Raw genomic sequence first — 21297 nt, 5'->3', positions numbered from 1 at the left:
AACAATTAAAACAATCAATTTTAGTTGCGAAAAAGAAATCTTTAGCAACTATAATATTTTCGACCATATATATATATTTAGTTGCTGAGTCTTTTAGCTACTTCACTGTGGCAATTGATACGCAATCGAGTATTTTAGTTGTTATAAGTTTTAGCAATTACATTTTGCTATTTAGAAACTAAAAATTTAGTTGATAAAGAGTTTATATGTTGCCAAATAAACTCTTTTAGAAACTAAACTTTTCACGTTATTAATGGGTAAAATGTAATCGGCTAAGACCTATTAAAAAAGAAATTGACTTGGTTGTGTATCAGTTGTCTCAGTGAAGCAGCTGAAGGGCTTAGTAACTAAATACATATGTAGTTGAAAAATATTTTAGTAGTTAAAAATTACGTTTTAGCAACTAAAATTGATCATTTAGCGGACTATATTATTGTGGTGTATACAGAATTTGATATATGAAAATCCACTGCCTCCGGACTAATCCAAATTCGAGCTAGGTCGGCTCATTAAAGGTTAAAATTGTCTCAATTGCGGATCAATTCTATAACCTTGTGTAATGAAAAGAGGTGTTGTGTAATGGAAAGAGGGTGTCAAGCCATATGAATTAATCCACATTGGTTCAAGAATTAATCAATTAATCAATTATAATTATATAAAAGCTAAGGTGCGATATGAGAATATACTACGACTCATTTTTTTTGAAACCCTCAGCTTGTGATTGATCATATTTTTGACTGCTCGAAGAATATAATTCTTGATGCTTTTCCTTTTCTATCAATGTTTCTTCATATTTTATTCAAATTTTATTCAAATTTTTGAAAAAAATATTTTAATTGAGAACCTTTTTTCCAATTTATTTTTAATATTTTATTTGCACAGATTAAAGTTTTTACTCTTTAAGAAAATATTTAATATCTTCTTGATATTCTACATTATAGAAAAATATGAAGAAACATTGATAGTAAAGGAAAAGCATCAATAATTATATTCTTCGAGCAGTCCCATTAAATATTGAACCTAATAAAATGAAAGATAAATACTAATATTTAGTAAATGGGTATAGGTAGTCCCATTAAATATTGAACCATAAAAACCTCTTGATTATTCGACGAAGGTGTGCGCTACCAAGCTACACCCTCTTTGATCATATAGTTACTATTTAATTAGTAAGTTAACTGATTTTAACTTTAACTCAACACACTACAGAACAAAAATACACATTTCCCAATTCAAAAATTTTAACTTTAACTTTAACTCAACACACTACACAACAAAAACACATGTTTTCCAAGTCAAATTTATAATCACATCTCATTTGTCATTTTCTACAATCAAAATCAAAATCAAAATCAAAGTAACTTTAACTCTGATTCCAAACGGCCCCTAAATTTCCCTAAAATATAACCTAAAGGCCATAAGCTGCTACGATAGGATGGCAAAAAAACTAGGGGTGTTCGGGTTCGGATACAATTTTTTTTTTCACGATACGTGAACCCTATCATGTAAGTGACATGTTTCATGATTTTGGAACCAGACCCTACCCTATTAAATCATGAAACCAGAACCTACCCGAAACATGTATTATACCACAAGTTCTAGGTACTATGTTGGAACTTGTAAATTTTTTTGTCTCGCTAATAAAACTGAAAATGTCTTATCTAGCTAATCGTAATCAGATCAACCGAGAGCGACCATCAGATCGAAGAACCAGACGCCGAAAAACGAAAATCAACAAAAAAACGAAACTTCACCTTGGCGGAGACAGAGGGGAGGCTCTGCCAAAGAGACAGGGATTCAAAAGCGAGGCGGTGATCGAAATTATCGAGGAGGAGATTGAGATTGCATGGGACGGATCGACGAAAGGAGGAAGATGAAGACGATCTGGGTTGGAGCTAGGTGTGTTCGGGAAGATGGAGACGGGACAGTGAGATAGAGAGAGAGTAGATGGAGACGCAACGGTTGAAACGAGAAAGAAGGAATGGAGAACAGGAGAAGAGACGGTGAAGACTGAAGAGAACGATAGGGTGAGAGGGGTTACTAACATACTGAATGGTTTCAGTACTTTTTTTTTAATAGTAACTATTAATTGGATCCGATCATCTGTTCCGATTACAGTTCTAGGTATCATATATGTAATAATCGGAACCGAAATTGATTTTCACCAATTTCTTATTTTAATATCCGGATCTCACTATATTTTTAATACGAACTATTCGAATTATGCCTTAATTGATAAATTTTGACCGATTTCGATATATCCGATATCCGTACACAGTCCTGACGAAAACTTTGGGTCCAAAATGCAGTGGAATGTGAAAACTTTCGGCGAAAAGGGAAAGAAAACACCACAGGAGATTTCGTGTGTGGCTCCAAAGTCTCCTTCTCTTCCCGCTGTCCTCTCCTCTCCTCTGCTTTCCTCTCTCCATCCTTGGGGTTAGACATGGCGTTGATGTCTTCTTTAAGTTCCGCTCTCTGTCCTTCTCGTCGTCCTTTCTTCTCTCTCTCTTGCTCCTCTTCCTCTTCCTCTTCTTCTTTTTCTCCTTCTTCATCTGACACAGAGAGTAAGCCCCTGCAACTGCCCTCTTATCTTGACAGGCCCCTTGTTTATATAACTGATGATTGACCTCTGTAAACTCTCCTCATATGGTATCTTGCATTCGTATGTACTGCAGACCGCAACAATCAGAAGAAGTCCGTGAAGCTAAGAGACGACTGGAGGAAACGGTCCAAACCCATCCCCCCCGGTGGTACCTACCCTGCTAAGGACCACTGCAGGTCTTATCTTTAATTCTTCTTTCACTTTTCTTGACTGTCTAGCCCCCTTTGTTTCTTTGCCATGACGAGTATGGTTGATTTGATGATATACTGAATGATGAATAGTCAAATGGTGGTAAGTTGGGTTGAACTTGGATACATTGGTGTGCATAATACTCTTCTCTAGCAGAAAGTTTGGTTCAATTCTTGTCAAACGTGTCTAATTGTAACTTCTGCTTACATGTTTCTTTGTTGTGGAGCTGTTCAGTCGATGTGGGTTGTGTGATACGTATTATATTGCCCATGTGAAGAATGCTTGTGCTTTCCTTGGAGATGGAATGTCCCGGATCGAAGTAAGTCGTCCCCTTTTTTTTATGTGTTTTGTGCTCTATCATTTTTTGTTCGCAATTTGCATATTTTCGATGAAGTTGTGGGTCTGTTTTTGCTGCCAATAGTAATGAAAACTTTAGGCTTCAATTGCTTTGTTTACTCAAGCAAGTGCTCATGTTATCAACGTTGGCCTTTCATAATAAGCTCTTCTATCGTGTTTAATCCAGCCTTTTGAGGCGATGGTTGTTGGTATGTCTTTGTGTAACTGTTGGCACGTTGTTAGTGGCTTAAACTGGTTATTCATTTATACTGTTTATTTTGAGCCAATAGCTTGAACCTCAGTTCTAGCTTACAAATGGGAACTTAGATTTTTTCGGTAATAGTTACTCATCCATATATCTTACATGTGGATAGATAGTCATTTAATTAATCCCTTTGGAGCGTTTATGTTTCGACATTGTAGTTTGTGCTATGCTAAATCGGGGGTTTTCCAATTGCAGGAACTGGAGCCTCTAGTTCATGGTAGGGGTCGGAAAGTGAATTCATTAGATGAGACGTACCTTGGGGTCCATGAGAAGCTGTTATATGCCCGAAAGACGAAGCCTGTAGAAGGTGCCACAGAGCTTCTTGCCCAGTCAATATGCCTCTTCTATATTGTTTATAACGTGTCTGCTTAATTAAGCATTGTACTTGCAAACTTTGAGGTCTCATTGACATTTGCAATAGAGATACTATCAGGAACTATTTTCTTGATTGAAAATTTGAATCTACTTCGTTGGTGCTTGATCATTTAATAGAATTAACATTTAATTTTACCCAAGTTAATCACTCTTCTTTCGAACCTCAATCAAATTTCTTCTTTAAATTGATCTGGCTTTTGCTTTGCTTTGTTTTCTGAAGATGGTTTTTTTTTAATGCTTTAATTTCCGAAGAAGATTTACATTTAAATAAGGTAGCTACTTCATGTAGCTTAAAGTTGATATCTTATGTGGTTTTAGCTCATGAATCAGATTGCTGATGTAAACATCAATCAACCCTGACAAGTACTAAGACCTTTGAAATTTCTAAACTGAAGATAGCTGAAGAGCTTCAATACTTTTGGAACTTCAAACATTGACAAACTCCTAAGTTTACCTCCATTTAAATAACTCTTTCTCGTAGCTACTTCATGTAGCTTAAAGTTGATATCTTACATGGTTTTAGCTCATGAGTCAGATTGCTTTGGCAAAACATTATTCAACTCTAACAAGTCCTAAGACCATTGAAATTTCTGAACTGGAAATTTCTGGAAAGCTTCAAAACTTTTGGAACTTCCAACATTGACAAATTCCTAAGTTTACCTGTGTGTACAAATTTGAGTCTTGATTATTGTAATATTGGTCCTGAGGGAAATTTATGTTTATATTAATACTTTACCTGTGCATGAAGGTGCACAATGGACAGGAATTGTGACTACAATTGCAATTGAAATGCTTAAGGCAGGCATGATCGAGGCTGTCATTTGTGTTCAGAGGTCTATGCTCTAAATTTTGTTGGTATTAAAGGCAACTGATTAATTTTTCGCGATTAGAAAAAAAATAATTTGGATTGAGCGTGAACCTCAAAAGTCGTATTTGTGCTGTTTCAGCGATCCTGATGATAAGCTTGCTCCTAGGCCTGTCTTGGCGAGGTTTGCATCTTTATCTGTGCAGTTTTTGCTGTCTTGCTTGCTGAAGTTGATTTTACCCTTTATAGTTTGTCTGGTCTCATTCTCTCCTTGTTTGTGTAGCTTAATGACGTTCTTCCTATTCATGCAGGTCTCCTGAGGAAGTTCTTGCTGCCAAAGGCGTTAAGCCAACATTATCTCCCAACTTGAACACTCTTGCTCTGGTTGAGGTTTGTGCTGTTTCTACTTCGTTTTGGTCAGTAGGAATAAATCAGTGCTTGCAATTCGTCCATAATCTTTAACTTGCAGCTTGCAAAGAAAAGCCTATTTTGTTTGATAAACTCTACAGATTGATCTGATTCAAGTAATATCCTTACAAAGTCAATTCATTTCTGTTTACCAAGTAGATAAAACTGTGTAGGCATACTTGCCGTGACTGATGCTTGTTCCTACCATATTTTTCTGAAGCATGCTTGCCCTTCTTATTTTTGTTTATGTGAGAATCTAGTAACACTTGCTGCTCTCTGATGAACAGGCTGCAGGTGTAAAGCGTCTGCTATTTTGTGGCGTGGGATGCCAAGTTCAAGGTATAATTGTCCAATGGTCTGTTAGTGCTGCATTTAGTTCTTCTTGGTGCTTAAACTTGTACTGTTGTAATGCAGATTGATTTCTTAAAATGCAGCATTGAGATCTGTGGAGAAGCACTTGAACTTGGAAAAGCTCTATGTTCTGGGCACAAATTGTGGTAAGTGATGTTCCAGAAAGTTACCTAGCATTCGCGTGTCAAGAATAAGCTCATGTATGGTCTGATTGAGGAAGCAGGTGCAGGCAATTTTTTATGAACATGAAGGAAAAGCAATAATTTGAGACGGGTATTGATTATAAGTAGTAGAATTCTTGGCTTGATTTCTACCTCAACAATAGGAAAGAGGGTTGATAATTATACTGAACTCACGCTGATCATTTATCAAAGAAAGGACTTTGTGTATGAACTGACTGATGACCACCTGTATTTCTTAGTGGATAACGGAACTCGAGAAGGATTAGATAAGTTCTTGAAAGCTGCAAGCAGTGAACCAGAGACTGTTCTCCATTATGAGTTCATGCAAGATTACAAGGTTATTTTATTCCTTTAACCTTGTTTTGTACCTTTTACTCGTTGATATTGTACAGTTGGTTGCTGGCTTTGGAAGTATGTCATATTGGTGTCCATCATATAAAGCACATTTTATAATAATATGTGATTAAAGCTGCCCAATAGAATAATCGTGTAGTCAAAGTCAACTTTTCCACGGCACATTTTATTGTGCTTGAATTCTGACATAATTGAATGTGACTAACTTTCGTTACATTTTGTTTAAATATCACTAGGATATGTATATGGGAGTTATTTATCTTGTTAATTACTTTGTGCTTTTTTTTTCTCTGGTAACGAATTGAATACGAGTCTCATTTTGATTTTAACAGTCTTTGTCAATATTATGTTCCTAAGAATTTTTTCCTTGGTTTATATATTAGGAAACCCTTTATCATAAATTAAGATAAATTTTGCGAATTGAAACCTTAATGTTGTGGATGTGGATGTGGATCCAATTAAGATTTTTTTTCCTTTTAATGTTGTGGATGTGGATCCAGTTGAAATGTTTGACTCAGCCTCTCTTTAACTCTAAATGCTAAACCCCAAAAACCCTGACCCTAAAACCCTAATCTTGGAATTTATTCAACTGCCAAAATATTTTCAAAAGCAAAATGATGAATGAAAAGATCCGTACTTATCATCAAATGATTTGTTGATCATCTTTGTCATAGGTCCACTTGAAGCATTTGGATGGCCATATTGAAGAGGTAAACAATTCTCTCACTTTCTATTAGCCTCCAGTCTCACTTTGTTTTCTCCCCTGTCTTCATCCTGTTTTAACTTTTAACTAAAGCAGGTCCCTTATTTTTGTCTACCAGCAAATGAATTGGTTGATGTCATCGCTCCATCTTGCTATAGGTAATTTCCTTGCTTTATTTTACATTACCAATATATCCCCAAGCATACTGTAGGAAACAAATTGTAACAATTAGTTTAAGACGCCTTGTTGACATTATTTAATAAATTTAGATGCTTACATTTTAGTTGAGTATTAGTTACAAAATAAGGGAAAAGAGAGAATAGTAGAAGAGTGGAGAGAGACATCTCCGGGAACTTTTGAACAACTTAATTTATCAAGTAGACTTTAATCAAATTAAAGGATGAAGTCATTAATCATTTACTCCTTGCTTTTGGGGTGTCCCTCCTCGCTCTTTTTCCTTTCGATAAATTCTAGGCTAGTTTTTGAGCACTTATATTTCTGAAACTCGGCGCAGGCCTCTAGTCAAGCTACAATAAAGACCAGCAAAATCTATTATTTAATTTCAATTGATTGAGGCGCACTCTCTTATGGAGAAACGTTGTGATGGTCTCTGGGATGGGAGATAAATATGAAATAGCAATTTCCTACTGTGTTAGATTATAAAATATGAGATTGCTGGTTATGAGTTTTTATTGACCGCAGAGTACTTGTCTTTCTAACAGCTGCTTTGACTACACAAATGGTTTAGCGGTGAGTTGCTTCTCTGTTTATTTTCCATAAGCTGCTTTACTTTCATTTTGTTGTCCAGTTCAATTTTCAACTGAGTAGTATTTTTTCATGCAATTTTCTGTTGTCAGTTAATTGTGCATTGGCAGTAATAGTGGACATTTTTATTTTGTGTTGTATTTTGCATGGTTTTATTTGTTGATCCCGATTTGGTACCTTGGGGTAGTTGAAGATAAAAAGTAACTTTGAAATTCTTGGATGCATGTTCAAATAATATTTCTGAAGAGTTCTTCTAGATTATACAGAAAAATGAAATGAAAGCCATGAACGGCAAGCATGTCATAATAAAAATGAATATGAAAGGTGCAGCTGGTCATGAAACTTCTCTTCAATTCATGTATTTTTCATTTCCTAGCGAATAATAGCTAGTTCTAAATTTTTTTTTTGTTTTTTTTTTGGACGAGGGTTGGAGCTTCTCATTGATCAGAGAAAGTATATACGAGTACAGTTGTCCAAAGAACAATCATTGATTACAATAGATTGCATGAAAATCCAAAAGCCTTTGCAGATAGTGAAAACTTCAGCTTGACCTCTAGATTTGGGATAGAAAGCACCCTCAACTTCACCATCTGCCATGCCAGTTCTTAAGTTTCAATAAAATTGTAATCCAAAATGTCACAACCCCATGTTGACATTTATTGTATTCTGTCCTTGATAAGAGGTAAAACGTAGTCAACTGAAGTTGTGGAACAATATGGTCCTGCCTTGAGCGCAGTTCTAAATAAGATAATCATACATATGCGGGAAAAGAAGGAGATAAACAGAAGCAGCAATTGAAACGTTAAGAAATGGGGCCTAGGCTTCCTGCTGTGATGATGAAATGGATTAATGGAACTGCTAATTATGAAAATCAACACTCTTTGTTAGAATGTCAATGTTGATATACAGTTATAAAAGGTGTATCTATCTCTCAGCATTAGGATAAATTGATCATACTGGGGTGCAATATTTCTTTTCCCATTAAGTATATATATACAAATGCAATCACTGTAGGAGATCCAAAGAGGAAACTCTTCCAGCAAAGATACCATAAACCATCCTGGATCATCCTTCAGCATCTAGCTTTTATTGAGCTGTTCTTTTGTGATTAAAAGTGTTCACTTTTAGGTGGGGTTTTTTTGTGTATTAAATTTCTGCTTAACTGCAGGATCTTGTGGTTGGTTACATGGGGGTTCCAAAATATTCTGGAATCAGCATGACTCAACATCCACAATATATTACAGTGAGGTAACTTCATATCTCCTAGTCATTTTTTGCTATTAGTTTAAGTCGTGCAGCTTGTAAAAGATTGTCTCATGACTGGTTCTGGCTTTCCTTTTCCTTTGGGACCTTAGAAAACTAGGGCAACTTGTAGTACACTAAACCTAAGAACTGTTATTTAATGAAGCGCACTGAGTTTATGTTTATATCTAAAACTGAAATGGAGAGCTCAAATGCACTTTCACCAGAAAATATGTAGTTGGGAAAAGTTTCAATTGATCTGAAATGGCAGAAACAAGCGCGGATTGGAAATGCTTAGTCTTGTGGAAGACCTATTAGAGATCACTCCCACAATCAGTAGTGTAAGGAGTTCTGCTCTATGATTTTGGTCAATTTACTTTGTTTATCATGTAATTGTCCAAACTCAAGATCGCTTTATTTCAGGGCAATCGAAAACCCTTTGTCATGGAAACTGTGAAGGCAGATGACAATGCCAAGTTGGGTATGTTTCTTCCTCGAATGCTCTTAGTCTCCCACAAACACGATTTGACTCATAATGAATTACATTAACAGATTTATGCTTTTGAAATAAGTCTTGATTACTCCTCCTGTTAGAACCAACTTCTAAAATTTGCAGATTCCATGCCGTTATTTTGAGCATTTGGACCATAGGGATGTGCTTTGTTCTTGAGGATTATTATTAATAATAATTTGGCATCTGACCATCTTGATTTCTTGGCTAAGTTAGTTCTGATTCAACACCTCTTAGAGTACTATGGAATATGGTGGACCTATATGAAAATCATTAAGCAAGTTCATTGTTTCCAAAATCTGCCCGGTTGTTCGGTTTGATCCAAGTAAAGCTCCAGAACTGACCAATTCATTGTAGTTACTATATCAATTTTGAAATACAGAGAAAATATTGAAGCAATTGATGGTAGTCAATTGATGACAATTGATGGTAGTCACCAATTGTCTTTGTCCACAGCACCCTCTTCTGACTTCCACGACTAAAATAAGTTCTCTAGAACAAGAATAAAAAGCAAACAATGTTCTCTCAACAAGGTCATACAACTTCCAAATATATTCTTTTATAATTCAGAATGTAAAAATATTTTCCTGTTCTGGCTCCCAGTCAAGTAGCTCGTTCTACCTATTGAAGCAATTACCACCAATTTCTAATCAACCTGAGTCTCTCGAGAGTCAAATATTTTCCTACTCTTTCATGCAGGAAATAGGACAAAATACAAAGCAGTTAGATTTTCTTTTTCTCTGATTACTTTTTTCACCTTTCTTATTTCTTTAGATTCATTTCTACGCCTCAAAACACATTTACTATAACCTCGATAATCTGCAATTGTCTTTGACTAAATCATATAAGATCTTTAGGTCCTGCACAGTTGATTCCCCTGCTTGACAAGACAGAACATTTACTCTTCAGACTGAAATAGAATGAACCCTCTATCCCTTCAAGTTCATCAGTTAATTAGTTGAGCAGGCCAAATGGTAATTCTACTGCATCACGTTCAATTTTAACTAAAACCAGCAAAACATTTGAAATTTGCCTATACTGATGTCAGCGCATGCTTAAGAAATTCTTGGCAGCAGGTGAGACTGAGATTTAAGAAAATAGTTTTTCTAATGTCCTTTTGTTTAGTTCAGCTTAGAGAATTTCTTGCTTTTGTAAGAGGAAACAGATATTGATATTGAACAGGCTGACAGGTTTATCAGGGAATATGTGTGAAACTACAGAAATTTCGGTGCTTTTTGCAGTTGAAGTTTTCTGCTATGTGTGATGGTTGTTTAAGCTATTTTCATTTACTTGCAGGCAAGGGCCCTACTCAACCTGCTCCAAAGTTTGTCGGAAATCTAATAGCATTCATTTTAAATTTGGTAAATTTTGTTCTTCTTTGGGCAATCAGCAATTAAACATTAAGACAAACTGTTTATATCGTAAACATTTATTTCTGTTCAGATTGGACCGAAAGGACTGGAGTTTGCCCGTTACTCACTCGATTACCACACGATTCGGAACTGTTTGTACGTGAACCGTGCTTGGGGAAAGGAAAGGTATGCTTCTCGACATTCAAATTTCAATCTATGGGTATCATCAGAATATGAGTAGTTATTGAATGGATAAGATTTTGGGATTTGGGTCATTTTTCACTTGACACGTGTACTCTGCTGAGATGCAGTTGCCAACACCCTCTCTTGTTAAATATTTGATCATTTGGTCGGATATTTTACAACCATTGGTTGGCTATAACATTCTAGTAGTATGAAATTTCAGTGCATCATGTGTTTGTTCCCGATCCATTGTTGAATCTTTCACTTGATACTGGAATTTCCCCGTTCTGGTCATGGCTCATAATAGGGTTATCTTCAAAAATGGCTGCAGAGCAAGTAGGCACATGCCTTCGTATGCAAAGAAACTCGTGGCCATGTACAACCAGAAGGGGGAGATCGACGTGATGCTTCTCCAAAAGTGAATTCCCTCTGTGTAGTCTAGCAAAAGTGAGGAGTAGTACATTCGGGCCTGTTGCTGTGCATATTCCGGTTTTATGGTAATCTATTGATGCGACGGTTATCTGATGAGAAATGACTCGCATCTGTTGTTGACTGTAACAGCATTGTATCATCAATAGGCGGTGGAAATGAAAATTTGCAGTACACCATAGAGAAAAGTTGAAACATTTTATTACTTCTATTGAGCAAAGACATCCCAAAAGACAAAAAAATAAAAAATCCCAAAAATAAAAAAATAAAAAAAATAATAAGAAGAAGAACAGAAAAACAACCACTTATTATGCCTGTCAGACAAATTTCAACAGACAAGTACTAAAATTGCAATAATTGTGATCAAAGGAAAGGGGAAATGTCTAATTCTCATGTCTCCCTGTTCACTTCTTGTCACCCATTCCGAGTGTGTTCTTCACACCATCCACAGCCCCCTGAGCCATGCTCTTCATTTGCTCTCCCGTCTGCAATGCAGAGTAATCGCATTCGAAACAGATAAGTGATAGTTAAGATAGTAGTAACCATTGTTGTTCAATTCAATCAGTTTGATGGACGGTAGGAATGGAGAGAAATGAAGGGATGGACCTGTTGCATGAAACCGGCACTTTGGTCAGCTCCACGCTGGGCGGTCGCCTGAGCAGAGTTGGCTGCGTTTGCAGTCCCTTCCTTTGCTGATTGAATCATTCCTTCCGCCTTCGACTGTCCTCGTCAATTTTCATTAATTCCGTTCATTATATATCATTATGAAAATTTTACGCAAAATTATTGACTGAACAGGATGGACGGGGCTGACTGACCTGAGTCTTGCCTTGGGTCTGGCCTGCATTGAAGCTCTGCTGGACGTTCGACATCTTCTTTCGTTTCTCGACAGACTACTGAAACTCGAATACAACTGGAACTGGATAGAAATATACTGCAGGATGTAGAAGATGGGTGCTTAACTTCGCTTTGAGCAAACTGGGTTTGATCAGTGAAGGTTATATATACGCAAACATCTTGAACGGGAGGGCCGACACGTGTCGATTTGCCCGAGAGGAGTGGAGAGGAAGTGGCCAGGGGCCAAAGGGGGACCGAGTATTCCTGCAGATGAAGCGGGGTTCATCCTCTGACCGTCGACGGGGAGAATTTTATTGTATTTTGAACGTGATTGAATTGTTCTCTTGGGACGAATCCAAGTCGTGTAACGATGTCCGACTAATGTTTAACTTGCGGCTACCTACTCCAAGTCGAAGTGCCTATGTACGGCCAATTTGCAGGAACGCGAACCGCAGAAGCCAAATATGACATACGAATCCAAGTTGTGTAACAATGTTCGACTAATGTTTAACTTGCGGCTACCTACTCCAAGTAGAAGTGCCTATGTACGGCCAATTTGCATGACGCGAACTGCAGAAGCCAAATATGACATCGGTCGCTCTAAATCAGAGGGATAAAACATGAAGAGCGCTATGGCCATTTGTTGCCGTGTACAATCATGTGAGGCGACCATATTGGTTTCTCCGTTTAACATCCATCTATATGTAAAAATATTTTAGCATGTTCTTAATCATATTTTTGTATAAGATTGTACAAATATTTACTTGATGTCATGTTAAAGGTATTTTTTGAAACCCGTTATACGACATGACCATTGGTAACATAAACATAATTAATTGGTTGTAGATGAAAAGTCCTTAATATATATATATATATATATATATATATTCTGAAACTTGGTAAACCTAAATCCTAAAATCCTATAATCTAAAAATCTAGATACCTTATAATCCTAAAACTTAAAAGTAGCCTAAAATCATCATTATGGATCGGTTCAACGCTTATTTCCTTAAGTAAGATCTTAAAATCGAATCTTATGTATGTTGAACATTTAAGACTAGAATATTAAAGGGAAATGAGGAGTCTATCCCTAAAAATAAATGCTTTCTTTTCTTTTGGCGACTTTGTGATTTTGTTGTGTTATTCTTTGGTATTCCGGTGACTTTGTGATTTTGTTGTGTTATTCTCTGGTATTCCGGGATCTTTTGATTCCTTGTCTGTAATCCATAAGACCTTTCTTGCAATATTAATGCATACATGAGTTATTAAAAAAAAGTTAAGAAATAATTATAAATTTTGATATTTAAAGGGTAAATTGTATATGGGGAGTTTAATATCAGCTAGGTAATTAGGGGTTCTCTTGATTCCGATGGATGGGGCCTCAATCCCAGGCACCACCCTTGGGGATTATCCCGATTTTAGCAGGTAGAGCTTCAATTTCGGCCACCACTCCCCGATTGATGCCCTATGAGGTCATCGACGACCCCTATCGAGGTTATGATGGCTAGCCGGGGCTCTCACCCTTTCTCTGATCAAAGCATTTCCCTCTTTTTTTTTATTTTTAAAATTTGTATTATTTTTGCTAATATGGGGTGACACCTTTTGCCATGTAGGCACTATTTTTCGCCGCGTCAGCAAAATGGATAAAAAATGACACAGATGCCTAACATGACAAGAAAATCAAAGTTTGTGCCTTATTTTGCAAAAAAAAAAATCAAGTCAAAATTGAAAAAGTTGTCAAAGTTCATGCTTTTTTTGGGTCATTAACCCTATTTTTTAACTTCATGTATTTGATTTACTCATTAAACTTCATGTTTTGCCTCATTTAATTTCGTTATGTATTTTTGTTGAAGAAAAAAAATTGTATATAGGGAGTTTAATATCAATTAGGTAATTAAGTAGACTAATTTTCATTTAATTTTAATTTTGTCAACCCTTGTATATGATACCATTTAAACTAACTTTATTTGTTGATGCAAATAAATTTTTCAATTATTAACATAATTAAGTAGAAGATATATCCTCTCATAAACATCTCTCAACTACATATATTCATATATTTATAAATAAAATGGACGTAATTAAAAGAAGACACATACTTACATAAACATCTCCCAAATATTCTTAAATTAGATGACTGGTATATTTAAGACGTATAAAAAGTATATTGCATATACTAATAATAGAAAGCTCTATTTTAATGGGACACTATATATTGAAATTATATCATTAAAAATTCTTAAATTTTTTTTTAAAAAATACGATGTTGGTATATCGACATAAGAGGACCTAGAATTCTGATGATGTAACAGCATGAGGAAGGCGATTTTAATTTTGATGAGGTGGCGACGTAATATGCAAACTCGAGGGTTTGTTATAATTATTATATATATTGATTGATTATTCCCTCAAGTGTCTCTCAATAGATGAACTGCTCCTTTGCCCGCGAGCGGCAGGGGAGGTTGAGGGTGAGTGAGCTGGCAGTACAGTGATGTTGATAGAAAGAGACGCTCGAGGGAATTAAAATTGGAAGCTTACTCTCCACGCCAAACAAACCACCCCACCACACCCCCCCCCCCCCCCCCCCCCCCCCCCCCCCCCCCCCCCCCAAAACTCCAAAAAAAAAAAGAAAAAGGAAATTGGAAAGCTTATGTTGTGATTTTTTATATAATTTACCCATATTTATTATTTTGATTTTTTTTAGCTACAAAGAAAGATAGAGGGAGGGGCGACGGGGGCGAAACCGGTGACTTCCAAGTGGCATGGCATAATTGGTGAATTTGACACAAAAAGGGATAAATCTGCATGCACATTTAAAATATATATATTTTATTGAGCTAAGTAAAAGAGTTCGAGACCATTGACGTAGCAACTCCCAATGACATAATCATATGGGCCCGAACATCACTACATAATATTCAATTTGAATCATAACTATAGCAGAACTTGAGGATCTTGGTTCATCACCCCCTTATAGCAAGTATATAGTCAGAGTAAGTGCTATTACTCCAAGCAAATTCGACAATAAATGGGGAACCTTCCCCCTCATATGTTTCCAAGTCTCCTAGGAGACTTAACCCCTGATTTAGTACTTGACCACTAGCGCAATACAATTGAACTTCAACTGTTTGGTCATTTAAAATATTATCCTAGTTCAGGGTGAAGTCCACCCCGGGTCTAAACATGATTAGTTGTTTTATTGGATTAAACCCAATCCAAATCCATATTCTGACGCCGCTAAATGCGGAATTAGGATTTTGAACCCCCAAATTCCAGTCCATATCCTACCCTAACTCAGCCTAAAAATTCTAAAATACTATAAAACGGGGTAGGGTGCAATAATAACGATCCAACTCGAAACTATCTTGTAATAACGATCAAACTCAAAGCTAGCTGTATTAAATAGGTACAATGTTTAGCTTACATCTAAACAACAGTTTTATTAAAATATGTCTTCTACATGCATCAGTATCATATCACGTGCACTTTTTTTTCTTTTTAATTGACCCCATTAATCGCATGAGTTTTCATCCATAGTTGAAAGATAAAAATGAAGACACACATGAATAGACCGAAAAGTGAGACCTACCTAGCTAGACTGGAAACTATAAAGTCGGTTATAGTGATACTCGACCCTCACCCAAAACGACGATAAAATATACGAATCAAATTACCTAAAGGAGAACGAACATACGTAGATTCTTAAGGTAACGAAGGCGAGAGCACAATCTCCTGCTCGCAACTCTTGCAAAGAAATATTGGGGGAACTTGTTCATCGTTTGGAATTTGAACACATCTTGTATGTTGCCAAACTTCGCATATATCACATGCTACCATCCTCTCGCCATCATCAAGTTTGGCTCCACAGCTGCAATCCACCACCCTTCTCCCAACCATTCCGCCTTCATTTATGTCTTCGCGATTTGCCATCTTTGGGTATATACTCCCCTCGACAACGAGCGTTCCTCCCACCTCGACTAGCCCAAACACCGAGTCCATTCCCTTGGCATTGAGATTTAGTATCGATTCTGCATTGAAGCTCCTCATTCCCCAGTACAGCTCTCTGAATGTCCTCTCCACTTTTAGCTTGAGCTCATCAATGGTGGTGTGTTCTTGTAACATGAAACACTCATATGGTGGGATGATCGGGTTGCCGATTTGCCTATGGAACGGCTTGATATCGTTGTCCCTCAACAGAATTGTGCAGAAGACTTTTAGCTCGTTCCCTCCCATTATCCCAACCTGATCTACTTTATTAGAAGGTAGATCCCCATTATATTCCTTGATAAAGTATTTCAAATCGAGAATGACCCGTGTTATGAGTGGAATCGTGTTATTGATATCTTGTTTGTGTACCGATTCTGCCTGTTTGAAGATGAACTTGTAAAGACACGCCACGTCCTTCATTAGCTGCTCCCTAGTGATGTTCGATCGAGCATACTCATTTGACTCTGGGCAGGGAAACAGCTTGGAGATGTCCTCCAGAGAGTATTCCAGAACTTTAGTGACGGGATTCAGGCATCGACGAACTAGGAAATTACCGACAATGTGGTTCCCGAGTGACTTGAGGACAAAGTCTAGCAATCCCGTGTCACCAATATAAGCACGAGCAGCATCTCGGACTTCTTGCCGCGAGATCCACCGGTACTGCGCCCTCTTCAAAGCTTCAACAATCACTCGGGTCGCCATCTCAACCCTTTTCGATGACCACCGACATGAAGTGTGATCTGATAGGCCTCCCGAGTTGGAGACGTCGATCAAATTCCCTTTTGGCATTCGAGACTCAAATTGCAATATGAAGCGAAAGAGGTCTCCCAGAGTCACCAAAGCACGGTTGGAAAAGGACTGGTATCTCGACAAGATCATCGGGATATCATGACAGGAGGGGAAGCTGGTAGAATATTGAGTGAGGAGAAGGAGAGGAATGCCCTGCAAAGCTTCCATTGCCTTCTTGTACATCGGAGGAGTAATCCCGAAGCTTCCATGGCCGAATTTGTATCCCCAACGGCCAAACCACGGCTCACCATATGCTAATCCATAAAGAAGCCTCAACTCCATTCCTCTCTTCCGTGAAGCGTCATTCAAACTCACTTTCCTACAACAGCATCAGCATGGGTAACATCAGCAATGTGAATTGATTTCTTGAATATGCACTCTTTTATACCGGTTGCCCCTGTCGTAATATGTTTAGCAGGCATGAATGGAAAAGGATCGAAGTGGACCATCTGGATCAGATTAAATACCTTGCTCTTAATCCGGTACAGAGACGGTCCCAGAAATCCATGATCTGAAATCCGGCCAGTTCTGAGCCTCCTTCAACGCCATTGATGCACAGCAAATGTCCGAACCCGTTAGAGTGGAAGACACCGTGCAGGGAGTGGCAACACTGCAGTTTTGCCGGATTCATCTTTCCTTTTGTAATTGTATGATCATCAAAATGGGCACCGCCGCAATTCAACGAAACTTCTTGCGCGTCATCTTTGGAGGGCAGCAAGAAATGGTACTTCTTATTGCATATAAGATTCTCTCCCCAACCTGAGCTATATATATACACATAGATAGATGCAAGCAATCAAAACGCCATGGGCAAGCAAGAACAATGCATAATGTTTGAGCCCAAAATATTTGACATAGACTTCTTATGAAAATATATTCGAGTTTTCAACAATTAATGAGGGAACCAACTACGAAAAATTTAAGGACTAAGACTAATATGAAACTAGTCCTAAAGTCAAGCGCGCACTTGACCTAAGTAGAGTATGTGCATGGATATCTCCTAAACATAAAGATAGGAATGCTGCGACCATGACGGAATACAAATTAGCAATTGGTAGAATATCATCCGCCATCCATTTGCCCATATATATAATTAGGGGAATGTATGCAAAACACTTTACCGACGTAGGCACAGTGCTTGCAATGACGACTAGTTGATGCCTCAATGTTTTCCTCGACCACCCACAGCAGTTTATAGACGGGAGGGTGCCGACTGACTTCCAACTGAAACGACCAAGAAGGGTATCCATTAACGCAGCAGGAGGAGCTGCTACCCTCCCATTGCCCACATTCGAGAAGCCGTTTCAAATTCTCTAGGAACGATCCTTTGAACTCGGTGGGGTAGCCATTCTCCCCGAATGACTTGAACCTGAAGACCTTCTCCCCTGATGATCTCTTCCTCTTCTTGCATCCGCTTAGGCCTAAGCTGATTGACATCTTTTGTGTGTTTGGATATGGTAATTGCTGTGATCAATGTGTCCCTTTGCTCCGTCAATATAGAGGCCTCCTGCAGCACATAGCGTAGCAAATTGATCACACGGTAGGTGCCTTGGAAATAAAATTGGAGATGGCTGCGAAAACTCGAATTTTATCCATTAGAGAGGAGGGTTAACTCACTATCTGCATGACATTCAAAAAATGAACCCCCTCCAAATCTATCGCAGCAACATTTTCGTCATGGTTGGTTTCTTTTTCAGTGTATGATTGATAAAGTATATAACGATGGACATGCTTTGGTCATGCATGCATTTGGATCGATCATTTTTAAGCAATGCTTTTTGGGCTCCGACAAGTTCTAAGAGATAAGTATCGTTGGAACCATCCAAATGAAACTCGGTCGAGTCACAAATATAAGTAGATGGACACAAATTATTACATGGCCTCTCGAAATTGCAATAGTATATATTAATTCCACATGAATGGCAAATACATCCCCAAGCTTGCGCAGGCTCTTGCTTCTTTTTTTTTTTTTTTTCCTTGCAAATTTTTACTTTTTTCCTTGCAAATTCTTACTTTTTTCCTTGCAAATTCTTACTTTTTTTTTCCTATAGTTATTTTCTTGTATATAAAAAAATTCAAAAATACTCCTTAGTCATTTGCTCTAAATAGAACCCTAAGATACTCCTTAATCATGGTTAATCTTATTTAAAATTTATATATTATTTTATAGATTAATGGAGTTTATTATTGATAGAGTATATGAATTTAGCATTTTCATATTTATATATATCGTACACATAAATGAATATGAAAGGTGGGTCGGGTAGAACCGCATGAAACTCCTACATTTGCTGAGAGTTATAACATGGTAGATTTTCTTTGCACGAATCGAGGGTCTCTCATCACCAAGAACATGGGGAGTATACTTTAATTATATGTAGACAAATAGATAGGCAGAGAGATGTGCCACATCTAACAACATTAATTTTGGTCAATCACGTTCAAGTTAAAAAGTTGTCTTTAATGAATTAATTCATACTTGTGTCTCTTTTAGTTCGCGTACCGAAACTGTGATGTTGAAATTTAATGTAAGAGGGGAGGCAAGATATAGGAAAAAATAAATGTAATTGATCTTGGAATTAAATCACGTAGTAAACAATCTATTAGAATGGCCAATTTAAGAGATTGCATAAAATAGACTCGCTTATTTATAAGCTTAACGAAGTGACTCAATTAAAAAATAAATAAACTCAAACAAATCAAGATCAAATCACAAATGATTTTCAAAATATAATTACCTAATTATCAAATAAAATTTTATTCAGTAAATATATATTTCTAATGTGTGAAACGGGTATCCCTCATGTAGTGATCAAGATTGATTAGTACTACCAAAAGTGATGGCTTAGTGGTTACAAGTTTACTCTCATGTGGTTTGGTAACCCTAAGATCTCAGGTTTGAATCCTTTCTATGCATTTGTGTCAAAACATTTGCTAAAAGTGTGCTCTTCGCTTGGGCACAAAGCATCCCAAGTAATTCAGTCTTATGATTCTTCATTATATGCATATGGCCTTTTTTTCGTAAGTGCTCATTTTGTATGGGCTTTTAGTTTAATGTTTCTATTCAGCGGGCATGGTTATTGGCAAGAACTTACGGGACACCGGCTTCTGTGAACTATACTAGGCATTTGGTGGTGCTACGTTGATGGAATCAGTACTTGCACTTGTTGTTCAGTTCGTCTGATATGTTCGCCGTTGAGTACGAAAGCCCAAACGTTGCATAACAGGGAATGGCAAGGTTGTCATCACTACTGCTTACCGTTTTTTACTTATAAAAAAAAAAAAGATTGCTTAGTAATAAGTTGCTGCTTACACATATTTTTCGCACATCGCGGTAAATGCGGACTTAGGTGTGTAAAGCACATGAGAACCACCCATAAAGGGATGCTGTGCAGGAGCGGCTTATAATCGAGGCCTGTGCTAATGCTAGGTCCAAAGCCCACGGCCCAACCACAACTTGGACGACTGTGGTGTGTGATGGCAGCCCAAGGATGGAAGTTATGGGAAGTTTTCTAGCACGGGCGAGAATGAATGTTGACGGCTATAAGATCGGCAAGGTTTCTTCATTTTAGGGAATAGCTCATTTATTCCTTCCGTGAAAGAGTTGCCGAGTAAGAGAAGATTATGAATGTCTCATTTGGAAGCCATGGACGTGCATTAAAGGTATTGTCAACTGTGGGGACTTTTCATGCATGAGATATTTTATAGCTCTACAAGGATGGAAATGGGAGATAGTTGCCTATTTGCGGATTCGAAGTTGACCTGCGTGAGGCCTAAGATAGTGGGCGAATTTCAAAAGCCAGGGCACATAATAGGAAAAAGAAGAAATGCTTGGCACGAACAGCATCACATTTGGAGTTTCCCTTTTATTTGATCTCTTTGTTTACTTTGATAGTAGGAATAATTGGAGTATATTATTCATTACTAAATAAGATAGTTTCTTCCTTTTATTAAGGCAATATGTTTAGGTACTAAATGAAGAGTATATCTCCAAATCCGTGGCGTATTCTCTAGGATTGGCTATTTGCCTATGTTTATTTTCGTTTCTACATTTACGGCATATAGGATGTTAGACGCCTGTAAATAGTGAAAATCGAGTATTGTCAAACAACCCTTCAGCAAATCAATCAATCGCGTGCACTCTTACTTACCTTTACTTTTCGCACTCTTTACATTCCCGCACATTTATTTTCTATGCATTAAGTCCGCTCTCCGGAGCAAAACCTGACCAATCTTTTGGGGTTGCTCGGTGCCGATCCGTTGGCTCCTATCCATGAGTCTAGGTTTCTTGAACAAGACTCACCGTTTCCGGGTAACCAGACCCATGGAACATGCAGGCCTAATACGGCCATGAGCTCACCATCCCTCGAATCAGCTTTCGGGCTGTTTCACTCATCTAATTGATTGGTAACACGCACCCACTTTGGAAGGACCTAAGCGGCCGAATTCTCAAGCCAGGTAGTCGTCTGATTGAAGTATCATATCAACTCTCATTTGACCCGTTCTATCTAGAAACTCAGTCGTCGACTAGACCTATGGACTTTTGGGCCGTGGCTCTATGTTTTAGCTTGGTGAAGTCGGCTGGTGGTTTTACCGCAAACTCCTTGAGACTGTGCCCCGACACGCCTAATA

General features: G+C 37.6%; 3 protein-coding genes across 4 annotated transcripts; 1 reads left to right on the top strand and 2 right to left on the bottom strand.

The window, feature by feature from the left end:
- The first annotated feature begins 2316 nt into the window (after window positions 1-2316).
- On the top strand, window positions 2317-11257 carry LOC116196036 (7-hydroxymethyl chlorophyll a reductase, chloroplastic). 2 transcript variants are annotated; one of them, XM_031525549.1, is made up of 19 exons: window positions 2317-2564; window positions 2676-2778; window positions 3026-3110; window positions 3588-3699; window positions 4516-4600; window positions 4715-4756; window positions 4884-4962; window positions 5268-5319; window positions 5415-5477; window positions 5753-5850; window positions 6542-6577; window positions 6667-6728; window positions 7293-7320; window positions 8504-8583; window positions 8849-8918; window positions 9001-9058; window positions 10385-10449; window positions 10532-10626; window positions 10931-11249. In XM_031525549.1, the coding sequence occupies exons 1-19, from the start codon at window positions 2444-2446 to the stop codon at window positions 11043-11045; spliced, it is 1449 nt and encodes a 482-aa protein (XP_031381409.1). In that variant the 5' UTR covers window positions 2317-2443; the 3' UTR covers window positions 11046-11249. The 2 variants fall into 2 exon arrangements, with proteins under 2 accessions (XP_031381409.1, XP_031381410.1); XM_031525550.1 differs by having other exon boundaries at window positions 2320-2564; window positions 10955-11257.
- On the bottom strand, window positions 11232-12287 carry LOC116196037 (late embryogenesis abundant protein 2). Its single transcript, XM_031525551.1, has 3 exons — window positions 11871-12287; window positions 11659-11772; window positions 11232-11537 (listed from the first exon to the last, which is right to left on the bottom strand). Exons 1-3 carry the CDS (start codon window positions 11922-11924, stop codon window positions 11457-11459), a joined length of 249 nt encoding a protein of 82 aa, XP_031381411.1. The 5' UTR covers window positions 11925-12287; the 3' UTR covers window positions 11232-11456.
- A 3210-nt stretch (window positions 12288-15497) lies between these two features.
- LOC116197437 (PHD finger protein MALE STERILITY 1) lies at window positions 15498-17452 on the bottom strand. Its single transcript, XM_031527581.1, has 2 exons — window positions 17133-17452; window positions 15498-16984 (listed from the first exon to the last, which is right to left on the bottom strand). Exons 1-2 carry the CDS (start codon window positions 17294-17296, stop codon window positions 15592-15594), a joined length of 1557 nt encoding a protein of 518 aa, XP_031383441.1. The 5' UTR covers window positions 17297-17452; the 3' UTR covers window positions 15498-15591.
- Between the last annotated feature and the right edge of the window lie 3845 nt (window positions 17453-21297).

This window comes from Punica granatum, chromosome 2, assembly GCF_007655135.1.
Source record: "Punica granatum isolate Tunisia-2019 chromosome 2, ASM765513v2, whole genome shotgun sequence".
NCBI lineage: Eukaryota > Viridiplantae > Streptophyta > Magnoliopsida > Myrtales > Lythraceae > Punica > Punica granatum.
This window is presented reverse-complemented; position numbering and strand designations above follow the sequence as displayed.

Excerpts from the sequence above, each read along its gene's own strand:
- LOC116196036 (XM_031525549.1), top strand. The coding sequence starts at position 2,444 with ATGGCGTTGATGTCTTCTTTAAGTTCCGCTCTCTGTCCTTCTCGTCGT. Across the intron at positions 3,700-4,515 it reads AAAGACGAAGCCTGTAGAAG|GTGCACAATGGACAGGAATT; the intron begins GTGCCACAGAGC and ends CTGTGCATGAAG. Across the intron at positions 4,757-4,883 it reads CCTAGGCCTGTCTTGGCGAG|GTCTCCTGAGGAAGTTCTTG; the intron begins GTTTGCATCTTT and ends CTATTCATGCAG.
- LOC116196037 (XM_031525551.1), bottom strand. The coding sequence starts at position 11,924 with ATGTCGAACGTCCAGCAGAGCTTCAATGCAGGCCAGACCCAAGGCAAG. Across the intron at positions 11,773-11,870 it reads AGACCCAAGGCAAGACTCAG|TCGAAGGCGGAAGGAATGAT; the intron begins GTCAGTCAGCCC and ends TGACGAGGACAG. Across the intron at positions 11,538-11,658 it reads GTGCCGGTTTCATGCAACAG|ACGGGAGAGCAAATGAAGAG; the intron begins GTCCATCCCTTC and ends TCTGCATTGCAG.
- LOC116197437 (XM_031527581.1), bottom strand. The coding sequence starts at position 17,296 with ATGAATCCGGCAAAACTGCAGTGTTGCCACTCCCTGCACGGTGTCTTC. Across the intron at positions 16,985-17,132 it reads TGTACCGGATTAAGAGCAAG|GAAAGTGAGTTTGAATGACG; the intron begins GTATTTAATCTG and ends ATGCTGTTGTAG.